We start from the raw sequence: 27,260 nt of genomic DNA on the forward strand, positions 1-27,260 counted from the left end.
CCAACATCTCTTTGTGTCCATTCCTCTGTCATCTCAGCCTGAGGAAAAGCTGCAAAGCCAACCACATCCCATTATTAATCTTATTTTGTGGTACAAACCAGTGGCTGGCAAACTGAGGTCCAAGGAATAGAGTCAGTCCTGCAGTGGGGAAACCGTGGTGCCCATCTCCCTCATCGTGAGGCCAGCATGTCCTTAACTTGGGGTGGATACAACAAGGGACCGGTGGAAATGTGAGTGTTCAGGAGAACATCCCACCCCTGACAGGGCAGCAGCACCTCCAGAGAAAGGGAGAACCCCTCAGCACATCTGGAACTGCTCTGGTGCGAGGAGCACTATGCCAGACTGAACCCTGCCAGAGCATCCCATGGGAGATACATGGAGTTGAGGATTGTGTGGGCAAAGGTGGGATTTCCAGGGAGTCATTAGATGGGACATGTTTAACCTCTAAGAACCAGCTCCCCTCAGGGCTTTAGTAGCTGAGAGGGTCTCACACCCCTCTGGTTTTGACCTCATTCTGCTCAAATCCAAAATGCAGCTCACCCAAATTCAGCCCCAGGTGCAGAGAAACACCTGCAGGTTTCCCCAGGCTGGACATGCACTCTGAGCCCAAGGTGGATGAAGAGCAGCGTGCCCTGGCACAGGAGGGTGAGAAACACTGCAGAGTGGGGTTTCTGCTTGCAAAAAGCCTTGGGAAAAGCCTCATTTGCTCTGCCCAGAGCAGCGTCGCAGGGCCATGCAGCGAGGCCGCAGTGCCCTCTAGTGCCGCAAGGCTCCCCTCTGCCACCAGCCCTGTCCCCGCGGCCACCAAACACCGCCAAACTCCAGAGCTGCTGCCTAAACCACCCTTGTCCCTCCCACCTTCCCTCCCTGCTCATCCCAAACCCCTGACCAGCCAATCCAGCTGGGGTGTGAGAACATGCCAATGCCTCCTAGCCTGGCAAGCACAGCAGCCGGGCCCTAATTCGGAGCAGCTGACCAGGAGCCACTACAGAACAAGATCTCTGTGCCCACCAGGGTGGGAAGACACTCCCAGGAATTGTGAGTCAGCACTGCAACATCTGCCTGACAGCCAGAAGAGCAACACCAGTCCTGAGAAGAGAGAGCATGTATCATTTTCCACAATCAGGAACCCGCTCTGAGCCATAATAATGATAATAATAATAACAATAATGATAAAAATAACAACAACAATAACAATTTTAATAATGATAATGATAAAAAAATAATGATAATAATAAAGTAATGATAATAATAAAATAATAATGGAAATATCAAAGTTCCTGGTCATTTCTCCAGTATTTTGTTTATACACTGAATAAGGCTATTGGGCTTATTCAAAATAAGGTTATGGTATTAGGAAATTGGATATTAGGAAAAATTTCTTAATGGAAAAGGCTGTCAGACCTTGGCACAGGCTACCCAGGGCAGTAGTGGAATTCCTAATCCCAATCCCTGGAGGCGTTTAAATGCCATGTGGATGTGGCACTTGAGAACATGGGTCAGTGGTGGCCTTGGCAGTGCTGGGGGAATGGCTGGACTCTGGGATCTTATGAGCCTTTTCCAGCTTCAATGCTTCTCTGATTCTGTGGTATGAAAAGACCACCATAATCTGAAAAACCCACTAGAAGATCTACCCATTCCTGCACATCTGACAAAACTTTCAGGGTTTGTAACCTTCAGGGATCACAGGGACTGTGCTCTGCCAACAGAGCCCAGGCCCATGGGAACCTGGGAGGTGATGACCTGCATGGGACATTCACAGCCTTGCTCCAGGACCTCTCCAGTGTGCTCTGGAGATCTCCATGGCCTTGTCTGCCTTCCTTGGCAATAGTGGCCTTAACTCTGGCATGGGAGTGATGCTGGAGGGGCTATAGGTGACCACAGCAGTTTGCCCTCTCTGGCCCACGTGATGGTCACTGTCAGCGGGGTTAAATGCAACCAAAAAAGGGTCACAGAAAGGCTGTGCCTCACTGGAAGCCATGGCAAATCAAAAGCTTTTTACTCAGGAGCAGAGCTCTGACTCCTAATACATTGTGACCTGTACTCAAGTAAGTCTTGGCTCTCTGACAGGGACTTTCCACAGTGGTTTTAGCTGTTCCTGTATTGGAAAGACCCTTGGGACATGGGCTTGTCAGGCAAGAAACCTTCTCTGAAGGCAGCGCTGTGCCCACACACTCTGGGCAGATTCCAGCAGGACGTGGGGGCCAGGAGAAGTAATCCCCCATGTTGGGGCTCCTAGGGAGGCACCCCAACCTTTTCATACATGGTGGACACATAAAGGACATGAGGGCTAGTGAGACCCTGTGAGTGACAGCAGGGACACAGAGCACAAGGGGCACACTCCACATGGACCAGGCCACTCCCAGTGGGAGGGGATGCCAGGCAGAGGGATCAGCCCGCCCCAGATCCACCAGCACAGCGCAGCCTGTTAGGAAAGGGCCACACTGCCATGAGCTGTGAAAGAGGAGCAACCTGGGTTGCCTAACATGCTCGGTGAAATGAGAACTGCCAAGCCTTGCAGTGTAGAAGGAGCAGACAAGAGAGGAGGTGGTGAGACAGCTCCATATGGTGATAGTGAACAACACCACACCATCAAAGACCGGCCTGAGGGCACCACAGAGACCTGTTCTCCTGCTACCACCTCCCTGGAAGGATCAGTGATGTGCAGGGTCCAGGAACAAGCCCTCACACCAGTGCTGGACACCAATCTCCCCTCCTTGCCTGCAGTGCAACAGCAAAGGGATTGCTTGCCCATAACCTATCCTCTCCCGCTGGACACCTGGGTTGGCTTATCTCTCTTTGGTAACCTTCCATATCTGACCAAACCCACATGAGAACTGGGGGATCTCTGCACCCTACAGAGCTGACAGGGAAGGAACATGGGTACCTCAGATGGGAATCATCCAGCCCTTCCCAGAGGCCTACAATGAGATGCAACAATCCATGTCCCAGCGTGCCCATGCCTCACCTGGGGCAGGAACCCCAAGTGACCAGCCCATGCACAGCTCCCACCTTTACTCACATGAACTCTAAGGTCTGTCTTGAAAATACTTGTCCGTGAGAAGAGGTCCCAAGGAAAATGGGCAAAGCTGCCTGTGGGTCCCTCAATTCAGGTGATTTTCAGCACCAGGAGAAAAGCAGCACAACATCAAGGCTAAAGGAAGAACCTGCAGCTTGCTTGCTTTTGCTTTCAAACACAGGCATGTGTGAAAAGGAAGAGTTTAAATAACAAATCTGTTTGCCTAAGCACCTATAGGCTGAACTACAAACCGGATCAGGAATCCTGGTGCTTCTAATCCTGTTTGGACAAAATCAGGAACGCAGTGGTGCTAAGAGGAATGTGAACAACTTAGAGTCTGCCTTTCTCCTAAGGAGCTTCTCCCTTGTTTCTCTTCCAACAAGGAAGCTGGATGACGACTGCAGCCAGAAGAGAAACAAGCAGTTTATTGTAACTGCAAGCATATGACAAAAAGGGTCAAGAATTAGTAAGGAAACGGAAGGAGATGAGCTGAAGGCAGTAAGATGCCAAACCAAATGATATCAATGCCATCTTCCAAGTTTATCCCATTACAACAATAAAGCCCAGTATGCCTTTCAGAAGTGCCACATTTCCCCCTCCTAAAACACAAGACAAGGAGCAGCTGGGCAGTGAAGGCGCATTCCCACATTCAAAGAAGGACAAGCCCATACCAAAGGCACGAGTTCAGCAAATTGAAAGTCAAACTCTGCAGTACACAAGTCCAGAAACCACTTGGGACACATCCCAAAACTCGCTGCTTGTGTCTAGCAGCATTTACAGCACAGCCCTGTGACATGCAGCCCCCTGTGTCCTTTGTGAGTTGCAGCAGTTCCACAGGAAGGAGCAGGGTAGATCTTGCTCAGAAAAGCTGCAACTTCTCCATCCCTGAAAGTATCCAAGGCCAGGCTGGACAGGGCTTGGAGCAGCCTGGGGGAGTGGAAGGTGTCCCTGCCCATGGCAGGGGGTGGGATGGGGACAAGCCTTAAGCTCCCTTCCAATCCAAGCTTTGTATAGGATAGCATTTGCGATTCCATGTTCCTATGATCTTGTGGAACATGAACTCTTGGGTTATTTTCTCTGGTAAATGTACATTTTGCCAAGGGCTCGCTTGCCAAGGACTCTGAAGACTAAATCTGGGACCAGAGCACTTGCATGTGACACATCCAAGCCTGAACAACTTCCCAAGTGCCTGCCAAAGGGAGCAAAAGCAAAAGGCATTGAGCCAGCCCTCCCTGTGACGTCTTCATGACGCCAGGGTGATTATGTGGTCTCCTTCAACAAAACAGCTGATGTGGAAATGGAGGGAATGATAAAGACTCTTTCTGCATCTGAGTTGTGCATCCCTATGCAGCAGATGCTCCCTGGTGTGCAGTAAAAAGCACGTCTTATGAATGGAGAACACTTACCTTCAAAAGAGTAATTTTTGGCAGCACTTTGGTGAATTAGTGCCCAAATCCTACTGCAGACTCCTGTGAGTAAGGAAGGATGAAGAGGTAATGGCTCATGAGCTGAGCCAAGGCAATGACCGCATGAGCTCCTGGTCATGAAGCTTTCAAAAATAAAAACCTGTTCACCAGTAAAAACAAGAACCTCAGATGGATTTTGAAAGGATGGGCCAAGAGAAAGCTTCAAATTTCGAGTTGTGGAGGAGTTGTGAAGCCTGTGCATGTCCACAAGATGGCAGAGCACACCACGCTGTGAGAGCATCCCCAAGGACTGGGATGCACGAATTCCAAACAAAAGAAGAGGATCTGGGGAAAGGTCGCCTATTTTGCTTTGTTTATTTTTCCACCTTTTAATTGCCAAACAGTCATAGGCTTTCCCTGCAATATTTTGTTAAAATACTATTGATAGATTTCAGCAGAAAAACTCATGAATAGGGGGATATTAACACCCAGATATCCAGAACAGTCTGCTCAACCCCCAGATAACCACAATATTCTGCATAATTAGGGACATCTCTGCATGTCTCTGTAGACACCTATACAGACCCGGATGTACACTGGAGATTAGTTCAAGATTCATGTCCTGTGTCTATCACACTTTAACACCAAAGGCACACAAATCTCCAAGCAGCCTGTAAGCAAGGCTCCCTATCTCTCTCAAACATGGTGCTTTTAACCTTTCCATGGCTGCTGAAGAACACCCAGCAGCTAAACACTTCCATCTGAATTGTGCTGGAGGATGCTTGGACCACCCCAGTTGTGCTGGAGGGTGCTTGGACTGGTTCAGTCACACTGGAGGATGCTCAGACTACCCCAGTGGAGCTGGAGGATGCTCAGACTGGCCCCTCCATCTGTGCTTGCCTGCTGCAAGCAGCCCGTGAGCTCTCAAACCCAGAACAGGAGTTTATGTATCACCAACCTGAAAAGCCTCTTCCTCAGGATGCAACCCCCATGAACATAACAACCCCACGGGGTGAAGGATTTTCCTTTCAGAGGCTCACACAAAGGAACATCTTCCCTTATGCCCCCCCTCCACTGCTCCACAGAGCCATTGAAAACAAGGGATGAGGAGCAGCAAAATCACTGTCAGCATTGCACGGCTGCATTAAAATCCAGTTAACAATGATATGTCAGGATTAAGCCAGCTGCCTGCAAGTATTTCACTTGTCCATGTTGAACAAGATCAACCCTCACCCAGAGCTACCTGGGTCCTAGCTCCCACAGACACATATGGCTGCCTGCACATGCCAAGGTAAGCATGTCTGCAAATCAATGCAGCACTGCACGAGTCTGCCTGAGGCACGAACAAAACATCGAATCCAGCATTCCCACTAGATCTTCCAGCTTTGAGACGTCACACCAATAATTAAGCCAGATATTAATGGATATATTGGAATGAATTCATTATATTCAATGTACTCCTAGGACATGATGAAATGATAGCCAGACCAGGAGGACCTAGCTTATTTAACAGCTGTTGATTAAAACCCTCTTGAAGGTAATCAGCTCCTCGCACCAAAGATGGTTTGATTCTTCATTTCCAATTATCCCCCAGGGAAACTAACTGTATTTTGCAGAATTAATGGGGTTTGTATCAGCTGAACCTGATGTTTTTTCCCTGTGACCTAAAGTCCAGACATACCAAACATGGAAGAGACTGAGCAGGAAGCAGCTGCAGGCAGTGCTCCTCCCTGCCAAAGTCAGCTGCCCTTCTCCACTCCTTCATGCACTCAGTGCCAAATAGTTCACCCAAAAGAAACAGAAAGGCAGATTGTCACATGGTCTGCAGGATGAGCAAAGCTCTTCCTCACATGATGTGGGAGCAAGAAGCCTGGCTGCTGGAATCCAAAATGCAAGGAATTCTCAGAACTTTGGGGCTGTAAACCAAAGCTTAGAATGAAAAGAGATAAACACAAGTTTTGATTTGAGACCTTGGAAAAGGCTCCCAAACTTAAGTGCTAAAAGTGAGAATGTAGATTTATAGTTTAAGGCAGACACAGGTTAAGCTAAGTAGAAGAAAGTTTAGAGCTTTTGAGTTTAAGACAGGAAAAATAAAAGTGGTTACAGAGGTGAACAAGGAGTTTAGAATGCAGTGCTGTAGGTTTGTGTATCACAACACGATTGGCTAAGAAAGCTCACATTGCAGCATAGGTCCGTAAGACAAAATATTTAAGGGTTAGGTCAAAAACATAAATATCCTTGTTGGCAGTTTATTACTTAATAAATCCTTAACAGGTCTTGTAACTAGAGGTCTTGTGACCTTCTGAACCATGCAATGAAGATGTGAGCCAAACTCAGCCTTCCTGCCTATGTAAAAGATTAAAAAAAAAATAAATCACACCATCTAAACCTACTCAGAGGTCTCATTTCTAATTCATTCAAAATTCCCACACTTGGTGAGCTCTTGGCTCAGCACTGAAAAGGGTAACACTACCACAGCACATGAGATGTTTTCATCCTTGCCTCTAGAGGCAAAGAGGTTTCAGCAAAAACACGCTGAGCATCCTCTGAAACTTGCCTAACTTAGGGAACTCAGCTCCTTTGAGGACTAGGGCTCTGTAAAATGGAAGACTACATGATGCTGACAAATTGACTTTTTCAACCTCTCTTCTGAACTGCAGGGTCTCATCCTGCTATTCCACAACATTCCACGCTTCAGAGGTCATTTAACCAGAACTGCCAAAACTGCACAGAGAGATCTGGAGAAAGAACAGGCTGGAGAGAACACACACATGGATTACCACTGCATGTAAACATGGGCACTGCCCAAAGGGGCAATACCTGGGTCAGCACACAGGCACTGCTGGCTTCCTGGCAGCAATTTATTTTGGAGCTGTCAAGAGGGGATGATGCTTTTCAGAATATCCTTTTCTTCAACATATGAGCCCTGTGTACATCCACATGTATACACACATAGGTATATACTGCCCTCAGTGTTATCACCTCCCAACAAAGTCTGGGTGGTAATTGCCCTTGCCCAGCACCAACACCTGAAACCACAGGCACAAATCTCCATCCCAACCCCTAAGGGACCACAGCCCAGCAGCTCTCCCACTCCTGAGGAGGTTTCCTAAGGGAACAGAAGGCAGGGAAGGCTCTGCTGCTGGTGCCCACCATGGCAGGGGCAGGTGTTCTCATCACCTACCTGCCACACTGGAAGGACTTTCTCTATGTCGTTCAGGTTGATGCTGTCACCATCCTCGTACTTCCCCTTTCCAAGCCTGTGGCAAGAGGAAAACAAAACAAAAGCACGTGAAAACTTGTTGGAGACACAGTTAATTTTCTATTACAGCACAAGGGGAATATCAGTTGTTGCTGTAAAGGCCTCTCATGGAAACAAAGAGGCTCTCTCTGGAGCAAGTGTGCTGTGCCTCCAAAACACTCCCACACAGGCGTAAAGCTGTTAATACAAAATTAAATGCTTTGCTCAGTCCTCTCCACCTGCACCATCTGCCACAGCTTGCAAACACTTTTGGTAGCAGCAGCAGTGAGAAAATCAAAGGCAGTCCTGAGCCCAGACCAAGCAAAACTGAAAGCACAGCCCACCTGGACAGCAGAAATGAGAGCACAAAGAGAGTAATGAAAAACGTTTCCTTTGAAGCGCTGCTCATTTGCTGGTCTCCACGGGAGCTCCAGCTCCCCTGATGAGAAAGGTGTTGAAAATCAGCAAACACACACCTCAGACAGGAAGCAGCAATCAATACAAATATAAACAGACAATTTGAAAGACAAAGAAATTGGGATGAGAAGTCAAGCACTCACACACCATACATAGAATTGGCAGCTGAAGGACTTTCTTGGAACAAGAAATCAAAAAAAACAATTCAAAGATAATTACTAGTTTGGTGCAAAGAGTTTGTGATGATACAGAAAAAGAAAGAAATGGTCAATAATTATCATTCTTCTATGTTCACAAACAACAGAGATGGTCTTTCTTCATTATGCAAGAATGATATTTTTTTTTTTTGTCAGTTAGAAGCAAGATAGTGTTAAATGAGATACAGCAGAGACTTTGGTAGCAGCAGACTCAGGTAATCAGTGCCTAGAAGTCAGAGAAAAACAGATCTTGGAATTAGAGAAAATGGGAGAAAAAAATTGAGAAAAACGGCACATGCTGAAGTACCAGGCTCAAAATCCAGCAAACTGAAGGGAAGCAATTTAATTAACCCTAATCAACTTGGGAACCCTGGTTTAGTAAAAGGTATCTCTGACCATGGCAGGGGGGCTGGACTAGATGATCTTGAAGATCCCTTCCAACCCAAACCATTCTGTGATTCTGTATTTATTGGAAATCAGAGGTGCTCAACAATTGACTTTCCATCATAGCTGAAATGCTGACTGACTTACAAAGGCAAGAAAATAGTGTGCATACACATACAGAAGCACAAATCTGAAAAAATATTTATATGTATGTATTCATATAGATGAGAAAAATCATGTCACACATCTGGGTACAAACAGTGCCAGCTGCAGGTGCAGAACACAAGTGTATTGTAGGAAAAGGTCATCTGAAAAGGGTGGGGACTGTCCCAGGCTGAATTTCTGATGCTGAACTGTGGCAAAAAGGCACAGGGATGAAGAGGAGGCAGGGATTAGGGGGAAGAAGGCAGCTTTCCTCTGGAGACAGCATGGCTGAGCCCCAGCTACAGAACCACAGGCAGTGCTGGCAATCGTGTTTCAAAGAGGCCACAGGGAAATTCCTTAGAGCACCTGAAAAACTCAAGTGATACATGTGCTTGGGAGATACCTGGAACGAAGAGAAAATACCAGCTACAAAAGGATGTTTGATCTGGAAGAGTGCAAGCAGAGCAAGAGCTAGCACTGGAAGTTAAAGCCAAATAAATTCAGGTCAGAAACACAGCACAGCTCCCTGCTTTTTCTTAACTGTTCCACTTGTGATTACTCAGCATGCCACCAAACAGCATCTCCCTATAAAAGCAGGTGTCTCCCTGGAGGAAAACGTTTCGCCCAACCAAAAGTCACTTGAGGTCACACAACTGGATGCAACTCCATGGCCAGCCTTAGGCAACTGATCAGACTGAGGAATAAAATGGTTCTTTTAGTGTTGAAAACACACACTGAACAGCATAGTCCTTTCTTTCCCCCCTATTATTTTTTTCACTGCACAGCTAAATTTTTTAAAAAAGCTTCCCATTCAAGCAAGAGGGGAAAATGCCTAGCTAGCAGGTGGAGATTCATGGAGGCTCAGCAAGCTGAATCTCGGCACAGATTCACCACAGAGAGCTGATGAATGCACAATACAGTCAGCTTTAGAAATCAAAAAAATAAGAACAATTTTGTCTTTCTTTGTGCTTCCTCTGTCCTAGCCAGGTTACTTACATGGCATGCATTTTGGAACATGCACTGTTTTATGCTGATAGCATCTGCTTAACTTTTCTGCAGATACAATAATTTTTACTCCACTTTAACAGCTGCAACATTTAGGAGTGATTAAATATCTCACCTCCACAGTGCCTCCTCTACCTGTTTGCAATGTGGGCATTCACAATACATTAAGAACGAGAGGAGAAGCACAACAACAACCCTGCTGCATCCTCCCTGCAGCAGCTGTCACTGACAGGATCACTAGGCTAGTGCCATCAACCATGGAGCATATTATATCTTTTTTTACAGAGGAAGCACATTATATCTTATTTTACAGAGGGCCCCTTCATACCATTTTTCAAACTCATATGAAAAAATCAGATTGAACTTGACTAAGAGACTTTGTGACTTAGAAATTTAGTGTTGTGTTGCTCCAAATGTTCTGAAAATTGCTTTTTATAAATCTGCAGCATACCTTACAGAGCAGAAAAAAAGGTTGTCTGAGTCTTCCTGTCCCTGTATGGTGCAGGAGCCTACTGCAGATGCTGAGCCTGGGCTGGTATGGGCTTTCTGGCCTGGCTGGATGTTTCCGATTGTTTTCCAATTGTTCTAATAACAATTCTAAACTTGTCTTCTAAACAAGATGTGCAGACCAGGCATATGGCACTGGCCAGTACTTTGGCAAAACCAAATTATCAGCAGAAAAATGTCTCCAAGAGAAGATTTCCACCCCTGCAAACAAAATGGCAGTGACGGAACATCAGCTGCAACCCCATCTTTTAGACCTGTTCTAATTTTTTTCCTTCCTCTATGCTCTGAGTGATAGCATGAGGAAAACCCGATCTACAGAATCATGGAATTGTTATGGTTGGAAAAGACCTCTGGGAGCACCAAGTCCAAGCATTCCCTTGGCCCTGCCAAAGGCATCACTGACCAGTGTCCCCAAGTGCCACATCCACATGGTTTTTAAACCTCTTCAGGGATGGCAACTCCATCCCTGCCCTGGGCAGCTGTGCCAGGGCTGGACAAGCCTTTCCATGAAGAAACGGTTCCTAACATCCAACCTACACATCCCCATATGCAACGTGAGGCCTTTGCCCTTATCCTATCATTTGTTACAGGGCAGAAGAGCCCAGCTCCTACCTGGCTGCACCCTCCTGAGTGGGAGTGATTGTTTCTCCATCTGCAGAGAACCTGCAGGGAAATGGTGATTCCCATCCAGGCAACGCTGGTGAGCCACTTGGTGCAGCACACATTTACTTGGTTTGACCAACCAACAACCAGTAAGGAATCCAGAAATACCAGGGAAACCTGTGGAGGCTGTCACAACCAAAGGGAGCTGTTGAATGTTTTCACAGTTTTATGAAACACATTGATGCTCTCTCCTTCCCTGAACTCTTGCTGGGAAGAACAGTGTCATTCACAGGAACTGTAACCAGGTCAGCACTAAGCCAGGATCTTTCCTCCAATATCCAGAGATGTCTAAATTTAGAACACCAGGATCTAGGATACTTGGATCTAGAGTTATTTAAACACTGAGCTGTACCAGGCAATGCAAAAATACAGAGAAGAACTCTGCTCCAGCTCAGAACTGGATGACAGAGGAGCCAGACAGACTGATCATGGCACTCTCAAACTCTCTGAACAGTCCAGTGCTTCTTCCCATGTCCTCTGTGTGAGGTGTGCCACCAAGCCAGAGTTCCTAGAGCAAGGGAGAAGACAGACCTTCCTGGAGAGCACAGTATTGCAGACACAGCACTCACCCTTCTCTGTCTATGTGAGGCAATGGGTGTTTGGAGGTGTTTCGCAGCTTTCTGTGAAACTGGGTGAAATCTAGTTTTTCAGGCTGCAAGTCCCACGTTGCACCACTAGGAGAGAAAAACAGGGAAAAACAGAGAAAGGAAGTCCACTACTAATTAAACACCACGGAGCTGAAGAGCAGAGGGTACATTGGAGCTTGCAGACAAGGAAAGCTGGCATTTCTGGAAGCACCACTCCTTGCTGCAGAGCATGTGGATGTGAGCCTCCAGCCTTCACACTGATGCATCTCTTTTCATTTTTCTTGTTTTTTAGATATGCTGAGCTCTTGGGGCTTGATCTAAGCCTCTAATTTTGATACAGAAGACACCCTGCAAGATATACTTGCTCTCTGTACCAAGAGGGTATTGCAACAGGTCCATGAAATGATGTTCTCTCTGGTCCTGCACAACCTGTCTGCTCCAGTGACTCAAGATTATGCAGATTATGCATAAAACTGGACAGGAAGGATATTTCACTGCTTTCACTGAGACAGCAGCTGAAGAGTTCTTCCCAGCAGTTAAGAAGTTGGTTCCTCCAACTAATGGGAGAGTAAAATGCCAAAGCAGCAGCTCAGAGCTGACTCAAGTCTTGCCTGTGCAGTTCTGGGGTGACTAAAAGTAATTGTACTGGTATTGGTTTCAGGTATTTGGACTGCAAACCCATCCAGTGGCCTCTTCAAAACGCACGGGATGCTTTAAATAGACTGTTCTTGGTGCTACAGGCTAAATGGGAATGGGGAGGAGGAGAAGCAGTGATGTCAGCCTTACCAGGGTATTCTCTGGTGCCTGGGTACCAGCAGGATGGACATACCAGCAAGGGCTAAGACAATGCACGGTCCATCCTAAAAGTCTACCCTCCCTTAAAGCAATTTAAAATCAGCTTACCTGAAGGAGTCAAAGGTGTTGGCAGCCCAAATGTCTGTGCCCAGCATGTCAAGGCTGCTCTCCTTGTTGCCATTCTAGGAGAGATGGAAAGGTGGTTACTTGTCAGGAGGCACATGGAGCTATCCTGACCAGGGCACAGTCTCTCCCACCAGCCACGGATGTGTCTTGGCTCTGCACAAGGGATCCTGTGTTCCTGAGTGAATCCATGCAATGCAGAGACCCCTCACCTGCTGCAAAAGTGCACCGTGAAGGCAAGGAGTGACAGTGTCAGGCTCGGGGACACAGAGCTGTGCACAACACAGAGCAGAAAATGCACAAGCTCAGCTCTGACTCCAGCCCTGTCCTCCTGCCCCACGTCCACAAGCACCATCCACCAAGGTCCAGGGGCCAGGCAGAGATTCACAAAATCATTTAGGTTGGAAATGACCGCCAAGACTGAGTCCAACCTGTGCCTGATCCCCACCTGTCACCCAGCCCAGAGCACTGAGTGCCCTGTCCAGGTGTTCCTTGAACACTTCCAGGAATGGGGACTCCACCAATGCCCTGGGCAGCCTGTTCCAAGGCTTAACAATCCTTTCCATAACAAAATTCCTCCTCATGTCCAACCTGAGCCTCCCCCTGCCCAGCCTGAGGCCGTTCCCTCTGCTCCTGTCCCTGTTCCCCCCGGCTGTCCCCTCCTGTCGGGAGCTGTGCAGAACCACAAGGGCCCCCTGAGCCTCCTTTGCTCCAGGCTCAGCCCCTTCCCAGCTCCCTCAGCCTCTCCTGGGGCTCCAGCCCCTTCCCAGCTCCGTTCCCTGCCCTGGACACGCTCCAGCCCCTCGGTGTCTCTCTTGTGCTGAGGGCCCAGAGCTGTCCCCAGCACTGGAGCTGCCTCAGCAGTGCTGGCACAGGGGACAGGCCCTGCCCTGGGGCTGTGTCACAGCCTGGCTGGGACAGCACAGGGCCATTGGCCTCCTGCCCCCCTGGGCACCCTGGGCTCGTGTCCAGCCCCTGGCCCCAGCACCCCCAGAGCCCTTCCCCATGAGCATCGTAAGAAATCTCCTGCCAGCTCTGAAACACCTTGCATTTTCTGTTCAGGCAGCTGCTTTTGTCAAAATGGACAACCCAAAGCACGAGCATCTAAAGCAAAGACCTCACATATGTTAGTCAAAGCCCCTTCACAGTCATCAACCCTCACATGCCCTCCCTGCACAAAGAGGGCTGCCCCCTCCACCCTTTACAGGTGAAGTAAAGCAGGTTGGATTTTGCTATTCAAGACCATTCAAGAAATCAGACTTGACTCAGTCTGGACGGATTGAATGCATTGCAAATTAGGAGTCCATATTAACCAATTTTCCCCTCAACATTTTTTTGTTCAGATTACTCATAATCTTGCACATATTCAGACTATTTAAGCAACTCAGTCCAAATGGTCCCACTCCGGCAAAATACATGCTAGAGAATGTGGATTCCATCTCTCCCCGTCATAAACCTTCTGTCATTTTTAAGTATTATTAATATTAACCAAGACATTATAAACTCATAAAAAAATGTGACCATTTCTTAATGAAGTCCCAGAGCTCAATCTGCTCACAAATTGAGCAACACTTTCCCAACCAATGTCAGGACACATGTCCTTAGTGAACAGATGGTTACATTCTGCAGTCATTTCCAGCACAACCAATTTAAACACCAGAAACTCCAAACACAGACACACTGCTCCCTTTTTAGTCTCCTCCAAGGGGTTTATGGATTATAATTTTAACCCCTGGGGATCTGCAAGTTGACATGTCTCTGCTCAGAAACAAACTACCAGAAATACATAACTCCCGTGATAAGTTACAGAAGAAGATGAGCTTTTTATTTTAGGCAAATGTAAGCACGATTTTCTCCCACTAAGGAGAGGAATTAGTTTCTTAAATCCTTATAAGCATCCAAATGCAGTGTGATGGAAGCACACATGTGCATGTTATCACAGCTTATACACAAAGAAGAGACAAATCCATTTCAGGTGGTGAGGAGGTCAGGCAGGTCCGAGGCAGCAGTTGGACACTCTCGCCCAGACCTGGTCCTCCTAGAAGATGTCCCATAACCTCTTGGAGACACTCCAAGCATCAGCCAGACTCCACAAAATGGTGCCAAAAAGGGCCTAGTGATAGCACACCTCATCATTAAGTCTTGAGTCACTGTGGCCATTTCAAGACACCCTTCTGGTCCTCTATGACCTGTCTTTAGAACCAGTCTCTGTGTCAGCTCACAGGACAGGGAGCAGCCTTGCAGCCCTGGGCTGCAGGGAGCTTACTAAAATGCTCACAGCACAATGCCAAGACTTAATAATAAGACTTCAAAAAGCCAATTCTCAAATCCAGGTATAAAAAAAGATTAAAAATGGCATGTATTTAAGAAAAGCAGTGACGTGCTGTCAGTCCCCCCAGGACTGCAATTATAACCATCAGCAATTTTAACATGAAGCTCCCAGTGACCCAACCCTATGCTTTAGATAATCTTTTTCACTGAGAAGGAGTTAGTACAGCTGAAAATTAATTAATTCACTCGGAATGATAATTGAGAGAGACGCTTTCACAAGTAACACCAGTATTTGAGAGATGAGACATCCAGTAAATCAGATCCTGCACACAATCTGGTTTAAATGCACGTCCACAACCTCTGTCCTCCTGCCCCTGTGAGCACACATGACCTCCATCCTCTGCTGCCCAGCCCCTGGAGCTGCCCACACAAACAGGGATGGGCCCACGTGGACTCTGGCTGTTTACCATGCATGCAGCTTCAGCAAATTCCCCACAAAGTCAGCATTTGCATGCACACAGCAGCTTTAGAAAGCCCGGCTCAGCGTCCCACCTCTCGCTGCTCCTCATTACCATCCTCCAGAAAACAAATAGGAAATCATGCCCTTTGCTGCACAACTGCAACCAGGTTAAATGGTCACTGCACACAGAACAACACCAAGTTGCCGTCTGGGTCCCTGCTATAAATTCAGGGATCATCCTGTGCCATGTATTAAGCATTTTTCAGTTCTGAGCTTGAGGAGCTTCCCCCACTTTTCCTCCTTCTCAGCTGCCTACAACCCCTGGCTGAACTTTGGTAGAAAATAAAAAAAAATGAGATAGATACTGAACTGTCTGAAAAGGCTCCAATTCAGAGCTTCCTTGTTGAAAACTGCAAGTTGTCATGTGAAAAATACAGACAAAAATATAGAAATTTTGAGGAAGAGAGTATTATCCCTGCTCAAAGAGGTGAGGATATGTTGAGTCTCATTCCCACCAGAAAGGACCATCACTTTCCAGATACAACCTGGTTCTGTGGGTCCTCTCCCACCACAGCATGACACAGAAGAAAAGCTATTTCCTCAAGATCTTCAGGAGGATGAAATGGATGAATGGACCAGGACTTTGACCACTGGTTCCAAACCTCAGAGTCTGCCACCCACTTCTGGCACAACTTGTTCTCCTGTGTGCATAAAGGACAGTGACTCCAAGAGAAGACAGGTTTTCAGGGTGACTGAAACTAACAGGAATGGTCCCTTGCCTCAGTTCAAGGTGTAAATGGACCCATATAAAAAGTTAATTCTTAAAGTCTTTTGCAGGGTAGGAAGGTAACTTCGCATACAGCCCTGCAGACAGCTCACACAGAAAGCAGCTGGACTTAAGGTCACCATTTAACACCATCAGTGTGCTGCCCACTCATCCTTCAACTTCTAATGAAGACCTGACAGCAAATAATTACAGACATCTCTTGATTTCTCAAAACTGAAATACTCCAGGACTTCAAATACAGAAAAAATCCCTGATTTCCTTTGCACTTAGCCAACTGACTAGGGACTTCTTTCCCAAAGCTAAGGCAACCAGCACACCCCAGTGGGTCACACACCATGAGTGAATTAAACAGGTCTCTGCAGTGCCCTTCCCAGCTGCAATGCACCCACACTTTGTGTGACACACACCACAAACAGGCCGTGAGGGGGATGCCTCCAAGAAGCAGCAAGCAGGGGACACAGCTCCAGCACCTCCACCAGGTGTACCTTGGCTGAATGCCTGAACTGGCTGCTTCTCCTGTGGCTGCCAGACCTGGATCCAGAGCCCTGCCTGGAGCTCGACCCCGGCCGGGATCCTGTGCTCCCACTGCTGCTGTGATCCCACTCTTCCTGAAAACAACAAACAGGTTGCTTTAGTCAAGGGCCACTCCATCCCACACACTCCAAAACCACCGACCTGACAGAACAGGAGAGCTCCAGCTCCCAGGCCACTCGTGCCTGCACCTACAAAACCATGCCCGTGACCAGCATCCTGATTGTGGGGCTTCCTCTGACTCCTTTAACTTGTTCTATTTACAGACTGCAAAGGGATGACACTGTGGGAATCTCTGGTGAGGATAAGATCTGGCCTTGGTGCTCCAGTGTATGCATGGGGAAAAATAACACTTACCTTCTCTATCTTCATGAGTATTAACTATGCATATTCACCAACCCCACATCCTGTAAAGCTGCTGAAGGGCATTTGGACAATGTCCTTAATAACACCCTATAACTTCTGGTCAGCCCTGAATTGAGCATGCAGTTGGACTGGATAATGGTTGGTACCTCCCAGCTGAAACATTCCATTCCATTCCATTCCATTCCATTCCATTCCATTCCATTCCATTCCATTCCATTCCATTCCATTCCATTTCCCTCCCAGGCCCAAATAAACTTCTCAGTCAGTTTTCCCACTGTTGGAGTCCAGTTATTCACATGGCTGAGGACTCTTGCAGTTCACCAGGAGACTCATTACACAAATAACTATTTTTGTCTCTTAAGGAGCTGTGCCTGATGTTCTCCTTTATTCTCTGCTTGTTGTGCTGTCAAGTAAACTGCAGGCTTCTTGTTCAGCCCTCAAGGCATAATGACTCATCTGAAAACCAGAATAACTCACCTGACCAGCTCTACCCAAACACCCCACAAGGTCTCTAGGGAGAAAGGTGGATATTGTCATGGCAATTGCTCCAAAAGTTTTGCTCAGAGACTTGGGAAAGACTTCTGAAGTGACCTAAAATTATTAAAACCCCATGATACCACCAAGTGCAGAATATTCACCTCTTCCAAGTACTCTGAAATCTGGGAAATACAAAGGGAAGCCTGTGTTTTAGGACTGGTGTGAAAGCTGAGAGCTTCAAGAGGGTTTCTCATGTCTCAGATGTTCTCATGGGGCTACATGAGGTGCTGCAGACACTGCCATGGGCTAAGGCAAGGGCAGGGCCACCTCAGCCTTCAAAGCCAAAAGGATTCACCACTCAAATTGCCTCTGAACACAACAGCCAAGTCCAGGGCACAGACCAGGTCCCAGCTCCACCACTGCCACCTGATTTGGATGAGGCAGGCAGACAACTGCACAGCAGAACCTGAACTACCCAGGGTGATGCTACCTGGTGGTCCAGCATGGACCTGGATGCACACGAAACATGGAAGTGTTCATCCAACACAGGAAATTGGAAGCAAAACACTCCAGTGCTGGTTTCTGCATCACTCCAGCTGGAGATTCTGCACCCTACAACCTTGTAAGTTTCAAGCAAGTTCAAATACATTGTGGTATTGACTTAGAGGCAATTATCCGGTTTTCAAGTTGAAGATAAATGAAAATGGAATGTGGTTATTTCCACTGACAGTTAAGGCATCTTCTTCTTCCCTTCTTACCATACCCTCGCCCAAATCTCCCAATGGCTGAGAAATACCAAATGGCACAAAATGAGTTGTTCAATTGGCATGAAGGGATAAAAAACGTGGTGGATGTCAGGCAGGTCACTTCAGGAAGGCCTGGAGAAGAGCCAACCTTGTAGGATCTTGAGAAGTGAGAAATACCTCCTTTGACATGGGAAATATGTGCACCAGCTGAAAAGGTGGTTGGGAGAAATGCACCCTCATGCTTGATGTTTGAAGGATTAATTGTATGCTACACACTGAACATCTTGTTCACATACACACACAAGATTTCTGTGCCAAATGCTGCAGGTCAGCACATGCACCTTTTGTTTTGAAAGACACACTGAAAATAAAAACTGTTCATTAATATTCAGTAGACCTATCTTTTAGGAGTGGTTTTCTGCAGACAATCCAAGATGTTGCAAATTCCAGAAACGCAGCTATTGTGAGAAACGAGAATATTGGTATCACCATACATCAATGCTCACCAAGAAAAGCCACTGGATACAGCACAAAGTTACCAATTAGATCACAATCAGAGGTGATTTTAATAAACCAGCTTGTCTCCTGGCTCTAACTCATGGCCTGGGGCTTTCACCCTGTTTACCTTCCTCACCTTTATCAAGCACTGACACTAATATTGAAAACCAAATTGCTTTTTAAATAAAATTGCTGCATTAAAAACTGTTGAAATGTCTGCTGAAGATGCTAACAGTCCCAATTGAGAACTGCCTGAATACACTCATGTTCAAACTCACCAGCACAGCCAAGCTCAGTATTTCCCCCAAACTTCTGACTAATAGCCATAGATTAACAACTTTTTACTGGTACCTTACTGAAGGGGACTGAAATCTCCAGAATGAAAATACAACCCCCAAAAACAGTCCCACACACTTCTGATGGCTTTGTGTCCTTCAGTAAAGCTCCTTCATGCTAAAATGGACCCTCTGTCTGCAGACTTTCTGTGGGAACTGGGCTGCTCACACCAATCTCATGGGTGATGCTCACGGAGTGGGTGAGAGCATGCAGGTGATGACTGTTCTTTAAAAAAACACCCAAGCAGCAAAACCCTTCACCAGCATCATTGAAAGACAACAAAAAACCCATTCCCAGACTCCAGAGGCAGCTGGAGTCCAGCAGAAAGCCATGGCTTGGCACTGGTGACATGTGGCACTGCTCTTCCTCCATCCCATGTATGTTCCACACACAGCTCCTGCTAAACAAACCCACCATGCTGCAGGAACAGAACTGGCTGCCAAAGCTGACAAACACTGAAGAAATACTGGTAATGGCACAAAGATCTCTGCCCTTTGCCTCCTGCTGACACAATTCCCCAAACAGTCCTTGAAGACTTGCTCAGAGATCTTATTTGAGCTCCTCCACCTACCATTTCTGGTCCACACTCACCAGCAGTAGATGGGACCTCTGAGCCACACTTTGGGACTGGGAGGGAAAACTCCATCCCTCCAGAGACTGATTCCAGAAGCTGCTCCAACCTATGCCAATCCTTCTGGCCAAGCTCTGCACCTTCTCAGGAACAGCCAGGCTCATGCACATTGCCAGCAGCCCTCCTTTGGAAACTAGCTGTCAAATCTAACATTTGCATTTTAATTAGCAATAATCGTATGTTTCACTTACACTGCAATTTTCACCTTTGCAGTGAGCTCTTTGAGGCATGAACTAATTAATCCTGCTGCCTTTGCCAGCCCAAGAGTTAATATTTTCTGCTGCTTCAGTGCAAGTTTGAAAATCCTATTTGCAGAAAAAGAAGATAAATTTCCCCAGTGCAGAAGCCATAAATGGAAACACAGTGATCACCTACGTGGCTGCTCTCAGTGAAGATAAGTATGGGTGAAGTGGGCTGTGCTGGTAGAGATGCAGATCAACCCTGGCAGCAGCACAAGTTCCAAGTGTCCTGAAGATATCAGTGGATTCTGGATGGGATTCATGTTCAATTTTAAGTAAAAATTTCAATATTCAATGTACAGCATTCATGGGTGGGCCACAGGAAAAATAACAGGAATACTCCTGGCAGAGTTCTCAGGCCCCCCAAAACCTCTGAGATATCCCCCGGCATAACAAGGGTCTCACATCTGCACTCAGGAGATCCCCAGATCAAGTTGTGGGGTGTGCCAAATGGTTCCTCAATTTTGATGTTACTCCTGGTCAGACCAGAAAACGGCTATTGTGTAAAAGGCCCTTTTTGAGGTTTTTCTGCAGTGGAGGTTTTCACACACCCAACTTGTGCTGCTGCCAGATCTTCCCATTATGCAGAATTTTTGCACTGCACTCCAAGTACCTCCCTAGACCTTCTCCAGAAAAACCACTCCAATTTTAATAGGGAAAACCAAAGGCTTAATTATTTTAATAACTCAAAATAGACCTTAAAAAAACCCCAACAAAACCCCAACCATAAGATTACTCTAAATATCTTAGTAGGGTAAACTTTCTACCTTCTTTCTCCTCAAAGTATTACATAATGCTGTAAGAACATCAGAAACTGTTATAAAAATGGATGCAGAAGCCCCAACCCCTTTGGCTCTGTTCCTTCCCTTCCCAGGTAGGGACCTTCCCCAACCCTCTCCAATCTGCAGAAGGGACACCAAACATCACTTTGAGACCTTCTTCCACCAGAGAAATTAAGGTTTTATCCATTCTTGTGTCATAATACAGGACCAAAGGATTTGATCTGATGGACTTGGAAGTAGGAGCTTAAGCTTACAAGATCTTTCTGGACTACCTGGGGAAGGACCAAGCGTGTGTGGTTGTGTTTTTTGGACAACACTGGAAGAGCCATGCTAGCCAAGGATGTGCTATATAGCTCATTTACACACAAGGATGAAGAGGAGGAAGACTGTGGGCTCTCAGAATGGCCCTGAGAACTCCAGATGTGCTATGGAAACCCATCAGCAAGGCCCTGTCCCAGCCTCAGAGGAAATGGCTCACGTCATCCCTTCCCTGCCTAGAGCTCCAGCACTGACTGATCTATTCATCCAAACCTGGAAAGACGGAAACCTCAAAGGCAAATCAAATCTCACAAAAATAAGAGTGTGGGAAACTCTACAATGGGCAGACAGGTCCTGGTCTTCTGGAGTTCTTTACCCAAACAGAAAATGAGAGTGACAAGATGTCCTCTCCTGTGAGTCACTGGTGACACCAGGCCCAGAAGACATCTTCTCCCACCCTCAATAAGCAGCAGCAATTCTCCAGAGCAGGCAGCAAGGCAGTGACACATCTCCCTCCTGACAGCCAAGCAGGTGTCTGCTTCACATGAGGCACTGCTGCCTCATGAGGCCAAGCCCAAACTCAAGTCCCAGGGAAAGTTACACCTACACATTAGCTGAAGGACTTGACTTCTTTCTCAGCAGTCCTCTCCAACCGTAACTGAGCAGGGCTGCATCCACTAAATGAGGAGGCATCACCCAGCAATTACAGGCAGAAAAGTGACTGGTTTTCTCAGAGCTGCTCTTTGCCCATGGGCAGGTCACTCCACCTAAAGTCCTACTTTCTTCCTCCATCAGGCAGGCATGCATCAACATGCACTCACTGGCAAAGCCAGCCTTTTGCTTTCTCCTTCTCTTGCTTTCTTCTTCTTGCTTTCTCCTTCTCTTTTGGAAACACAAAATGAGTGTCCGCAGCATCAGTCAGCATCCACCTGCCCCAACACATCCTCAGCATGGTGGACAACCTCAGCTGAGTTCAGTGTACAAACTGACCCTGGGCTACAATATGAGCAGGCCAATGAGATGGAGAACCCCAAATGTATCCCCCAAACATGGAACAGTTGGAACAAGTCCAAAGGAGACCATGAGGCTGCTAAAAGGACTGGAGCACCTCACCTGTAAAGACAGTCTGAGAAAGCTGGGACTGTTCAGCCTGGAGAAGAGAAGGTTGTGTGCAGACCCCACAGCACTTTCCAGTATCTGAAGGGAGCCTAAAGGGAAGCTGGAGAGGGACTCTGCATTAACAACTGTAGTGACAGGACAGGGAGTAATGGATACAAATTGCTAGAGGGGAAATTTAGACTGGATATTAGTAAGAATGTTTTCACTGTGAGGGTGGTGAGACAATGGCCCAGGTTGCCCAGGGAGGCTGTGGATGCCCCAACCCTGGCCGTGCTCATAACACATAAGGAAGGCCCTGAGCAACCTGTTCCAGTGGAAGGTGTCCCTGCCTATGGCAGGTGGGTGATTTTTAACATCCACTCCACCCTCTTAACATTCTGTAATTTCTAAAAGGCTTTCCAGAGTCATCCCTCTTGTTCTCTTTCAGATCTGGACCCAAGGTTAGGCAACTGAAGTGAGACACAGGCTGTCCACCAGCACAGGGAAAATGAATTACAAATTTAGTCAGGAGATCCTGCCAATCCACTGTCTCTCCAGTTCTGTCTGGTCAGCCAAGAATTTGGAGCATTACAAGCTGCCTGCTGATGTCACTGGATTTAAGCCAGCAGGTCACTGCTAACTTCAGTTAATCTGGACCCAGTGACATGTCCCCTGTCCCCTGTCCAAGACCGTGATCCCTTCCCACCTGCTTCTCCACCATCCACCAGGCAGGATTTCCTGGTAGCTGATCCCAGGAAGTTAAGCAGCACTGATGCCTGAAAAAGAAAATTTTCTGGAACTGTAAAAGAAAAAATCTGCACAGATAATTTGATTTTTCCACTCTCCACTAAAACTGAGCTCCTCTGTGCACTGCAATCTGCTGTTACACAAGAGACAGCCTTCACACATTGCCCCTCACCTCCTATTGCCTTTGCTTTGGCAGCATGGCAGCTTTTCCAGCCATGACTGCAGGACATGGACATGGAATGGCAAGACCTTAAAGCTCATCTCATTCCATCCTCTGCCATGGGCATGGACACCTTCCACTATATGAGGCCGTTCCAAGCCCTGTCCTGCTGGGATGGGGCAGCCACAGCTGCTCTGGGAAGCCTGTGCAAGGGCCTGCCCACCCTCCCAGCCAGCAATTCCTTCCCAATATCCCACCTAACCCTGTCCTTCCCAGTGGAAAGCCATTCCCCCTTGTCCCTCCTTGTCAGAACTCTTGTGCTGTCACAGTTAGGGATGCTCTTTACTCCAGGCAGTCTGAACTCCAGCCAAGGCCCAAGAGTGCAAACCCACCCTGCCACCATGTGCTGCTGTTTCTGCTGGTTCAACAGGATGGCAGAGTCATCTCCTTCACCACCAGCTCCTCAGGGAGGACAGGACAAGGGTGCTGCAAGCAAGGTGTGGGATCATCACGTGTGATCTGCACACCCTGCCTGCTCCTTCACTGCTCAGCAGATCAGCAACACAACCATCACCTGCAGAAGCCTCTGAGGGCCCAGACCCCGTGCCAAGTTCCTGCTGCACCTGGTGGGGCATGGACACAAGCGGTGGGATGAAAGCACGTCCTGTTTCCTGCCTAAAACACAGGTTTTTCCTTGGTGCTGATGGGTGACAGCCAGCCACCATGGGGAAAGGGAGGGACTTGGCCAGGAAGGAGGATTTTCAGCTCTCCATCTCCCACCGCCTGGAGAAATGGCACAAACCCGCAGAGTTGTTCTGGTTTTTGTTAATGCCTTTTACATAAGGGGAGCCTGGGATGCAGTTCCTGCCAGGCCTTTCATGTACCAAGAGCTTTGCTGGATCCCTCAATATGCACCATACCAGATTTTTTTACTTAATGAATTGCTCTCAGAAATATATCAAAGAGCTTCCTACTTGCCACAGCCTCACAAGGGGAATGCAAATAAAGTATTATATAAAAACTTCCCACTGGCTCTTTTTGGGGAAGAAGAAAAAAAATCCAAACATAAAAGAGTTTAAAATTATTCCATTATCTAAACCTTCCTCTTTACAGAGGCAGTAAGGTGCTCAAAGAATATTTTGAGTACCTGGTCTTTGCCCCAGAGGCTCACACGTGGTGAGACCTGGCAAACTTTCAGGGGTTTAGTGGAACATGGCCACACCATGCAGCAAACAGAGAGATCCCAGCAGGAAACAAGAATTATAGATGAGCTGAATGTAATTGTGAGACCAGGATTTTCTCAGCACGTGAGTTCACAAAATGTATCTCATGAGATTCCTCCATGAGCAGACCATCTTCTCACAGCCACCCGCCCAAGAACTGGAAAGACCAGGAGGTTTCAGGGGGAATTTTCTCTCTTTTTAAGCCACTGCTTTGTATGGGATGCCTTTCTGCCAGCCTATGGGAACTAACACTGTCTCACACAGCTGCTAATAGAGGTCTCACCAAGTAGTGCAAGAGCAGGACAAGTCTGGGTGCTCTTTTCCAGAGACACCCAACAACATCAGAAACCAGCAATTTAGAAATATCCTGGACTTTTACCTTCATTTTTAATGAAGGCAAAAACACTTAAAAATGAAGGGCAAAACCACTTCATTTTTACCCTTATATTGTATATTATTCAGAAATTGCTCTAACCCCCTCACTTGTGCAACAACCAGTAGTTGCATATATACACACATCCTATATAAAAATGCATAACACACACACACACAAAAAAAATCTTTCTTTTATTTTTCTTTACCTTGCTGGATCATATAGCGTAGAATTTCAAAGGCATCAAGTACTCAGGGATGCATAGAGGGATTTTTCAGGCATGGGAAAGTCATCTTTTCTCTAGGTTTCCCCATAACCTTTAGGAAGCCAATTACTTCTGAAAAAGCAAGACTGGACTACTCTGTCTTCACAGAAAATGAACCACATGCTGAATATATTTCCAGGACTAACCCAGATTTCCATATAAATGCCCTTTCTGATGGCCACGTGAGGCATACCATGGTCACTGATACATAACCCACATTTTCACATTAGCTGAAGCCAGCAGAAATCTCACATCCAAGTATTTTTCAAGTACGACTGGCAATGCAGAGATCTCAGCTGGAAACACAATAGGAAAATTAGGAATTCCATTTCCTGCCCAAGTCCCTCAAATACATAAAAAATTGCAACAAAATACCTCCATCACAAGAAAAAAAAAAAAAAAACAAAACCCAAAAAAACCCCAAAACAAAACCTGAAACCAAACAAACCCCAAACAAAAAAACCACCCCCAAAACGCAACCCCTTCCTCCACTGGGAAATAATTTGCTGGCTTCTTCCTTAGCAGGTTTGAAAAGTGATTGATAATTTTAATTCAGGACAAGCATCATAGTAATGACTTTTTTTTTTTTTTTAATATTGAAAGATTTTTTTGTGAAAACAGCCAGGAATGGTAAGAAACTGCACTTGGTCCTCACCAGCAGCGTTTAACTCATATATCAGTGACAGTGAGAGAAATGCTTGCCTGGACAGAGGAACAATAGCTTGCAGCTCCTCTTTGGTGCCAAGGAAAATTTGTTACTCACAGTTAAAGGAAGCCAAACATGGAGAGAGATAATTACTAGCTCTGCTGCAGGCTGGGAGAGAGCCCAAACACAGGGTAAGCAGCTTGGGCATGAGCGAATGGTGTTTGTGTGTAGGAAAGGAGCTCCCTGTAGGAGGAGATCAAACACATTTAATTCCCAGATATAGCAAGAAAACAAAAAAAAAAAACAAACCATGTAAGCTGAAACAAAAGAGTGCATGGCACCAGGCCGATGGAGGTTGTCAGGAAAGTAACCCATGCATGACTCCTGCATCCTCCTGTGGGGTCCCCACCAGCCACTGGCACATCAGCAGAGCCCTTGGGAGAAGGCCAGGGACCTTCCTTCCCTAAGGAAAGCCCCTGATCCACCCAAGGAAGCCTAATGGAAGCAGCCAGCCTCCCAAATGAACATCCAGCAGCTGTATGCAGTGCTGGGAGGGACCTTGGATCAGGTTTTGCTGCTGAATATTTTGAAGCAGATCACAGCTATAATAAATCAAATACACAATTCCATCTGGCACCCTCAGGAACTCTTCCAAAGCAGTGTCTCTGCCCAGCACATGTCCTCCTACAAAACAACAGCCTGCCTTTGCTGGGTACAGGTGTTGGTAGAGGTGCTACCAAAATCCCAGGGCCAGGGCAGGGATGGGATGCCTCAGTCCCCATCCCTCAGCCAAGAATTCCAGCATGGCTCCATGGGAGAAAGCTGTGCCCAAAATGAGAGCTGCAACCTGCCCTGCTCAGACTGGCACAGCCCCCTTTCACACCCTGCAAGGGGCTCCCAAATTTCCCCTCATCGATCCACACACAAGTCTGCATCTGGAGGACATCAAGCAGAGCAAGAGAATGAAAGCCACCAACTTGAAGCCACCTCTCTGGGTGGGACATCCATCAGCCACAGCAACTGGAAATGCTGTTTCCCCTTCCCCCAGATGCCTAAATCTCCTCAAGCAAGTACTGCTCTCACAGAGCAGATGGTCTCATGGTGACACAGCAGCTTGTCAATCAGATGAGAATGATCAAACACAAGCCCTCACCCAACCCAACTCTCTTCCATGGGGGTACTCACATGAGGAAGGACAGCCACCTCCAGCAGTGCCTGGTAAACACTCCTCACTTGTGTTCACACCATGTTCAAGCACCAAAATTGACTCACACCTGGTTCCTGTCACTGCACAACCAATACAGGCTCTCAGCACGCGCAACTTTGCTTCTTCTGCCAGCTCACCCTCTCTGCTATGTAATGCTCTTCCCTGCAACACCTTGTGCTGCAGCATCACAACAGAGCAGCCCAGCTACACAAAGATCCCTTATTCCAGCTACATCTCATCCTTCCAAGTCAGCTCTGATGCTCCTAACAGCTTCCTCACACAGGTGACAATAAGAAAGTCTTCTGGAATGAATGTGACACTCCTTATTTTTTCCCCTTTAAGCTCCTGATGAAAGCATCCATCCGCACATCAGGATGTTGCCCACCTCCCATGGTTTGGGCAGGAAAGAGCTTTCAGATGCCAAGCAGAGGGACACATCTCCCCTTCCATGGGAGAGGGACAGCTGGCAGCACCTCCCAGGCGAGGCAGTGCAAGAAATAAAGGCAAAGCTCTGTGGAGGAGGAACTAAACACAAACCCTACCTGGTTATGTTCGTGGGACGACGAGCCCTTCCCTCGGGATGGGGAACAGCTGCCATCAAGCTGCTCGCTACAATCCGCCGTCCACTGCAAAAGGGATAAAAAAAGGGATTGTGTAAAATAATAGCTGGG

The 27,260-nt window shown here is 47.0% G+C and overlaps 1 protein-coding gene across 4 annotated transcripts in view; it reads right to left on the reverse strand.

Annotated features, from left to right (window-relative positions):
* The window catches only part of CTIF (cap binding complex dependent translation initiation factor), a 146,477-nt gene that overhangs the window by 89,453 nt on the left and 29,764 nt on the right, over positions 1-27,260 (reverse strand). For 2 of the 4 annotated variants that reach the window (XM_064735868.1, XM_064735867.1), the window contains exons 3-7: positions 27,132-27,215; positions 16,492-16,614; positions 12,474-12,547; positions 11,553-11,657; positions 7,610-7,685 (exon numbers count right to left, since the gene is read on the reverse strand). In XM_064735868.1, the coding sequence (XP_064591938.1) occupies positions 7,610-7,685; positions 11,553-11,657; positions 12,474-12,547; positions 16,492-16,614; positions 27,132-27,215 (462 nt within the window). The remainder of the gene's footprint in view (positions 1-7,609; positions 7,686-11,552; positions 11,658-12,473; positions 12,548-16,491; positions 16,615-27,131; positions 27,216-27,260) is intronic. The other 2 variants (XM_064735870.1, XM_064735869.1) reach the window with 1 other exon arrangement.

The sequence above is a fragment of the Zonotrichia leucophrys genome, chromosome Z (assembly GCF_028769735.1).
Source record: "Zonotrichia leucophrys gambelii isolate GWCS_2022_RI chromosome Z, RI_Zleu_2.0, whole genome shotgun sequence".
Lineage (NCBI taxonomy): Eukaryota > Metazoa > Chordata > Aves > Passeriformes > Passerellidae > Zonotrichia > Zonotrichia leucophrys.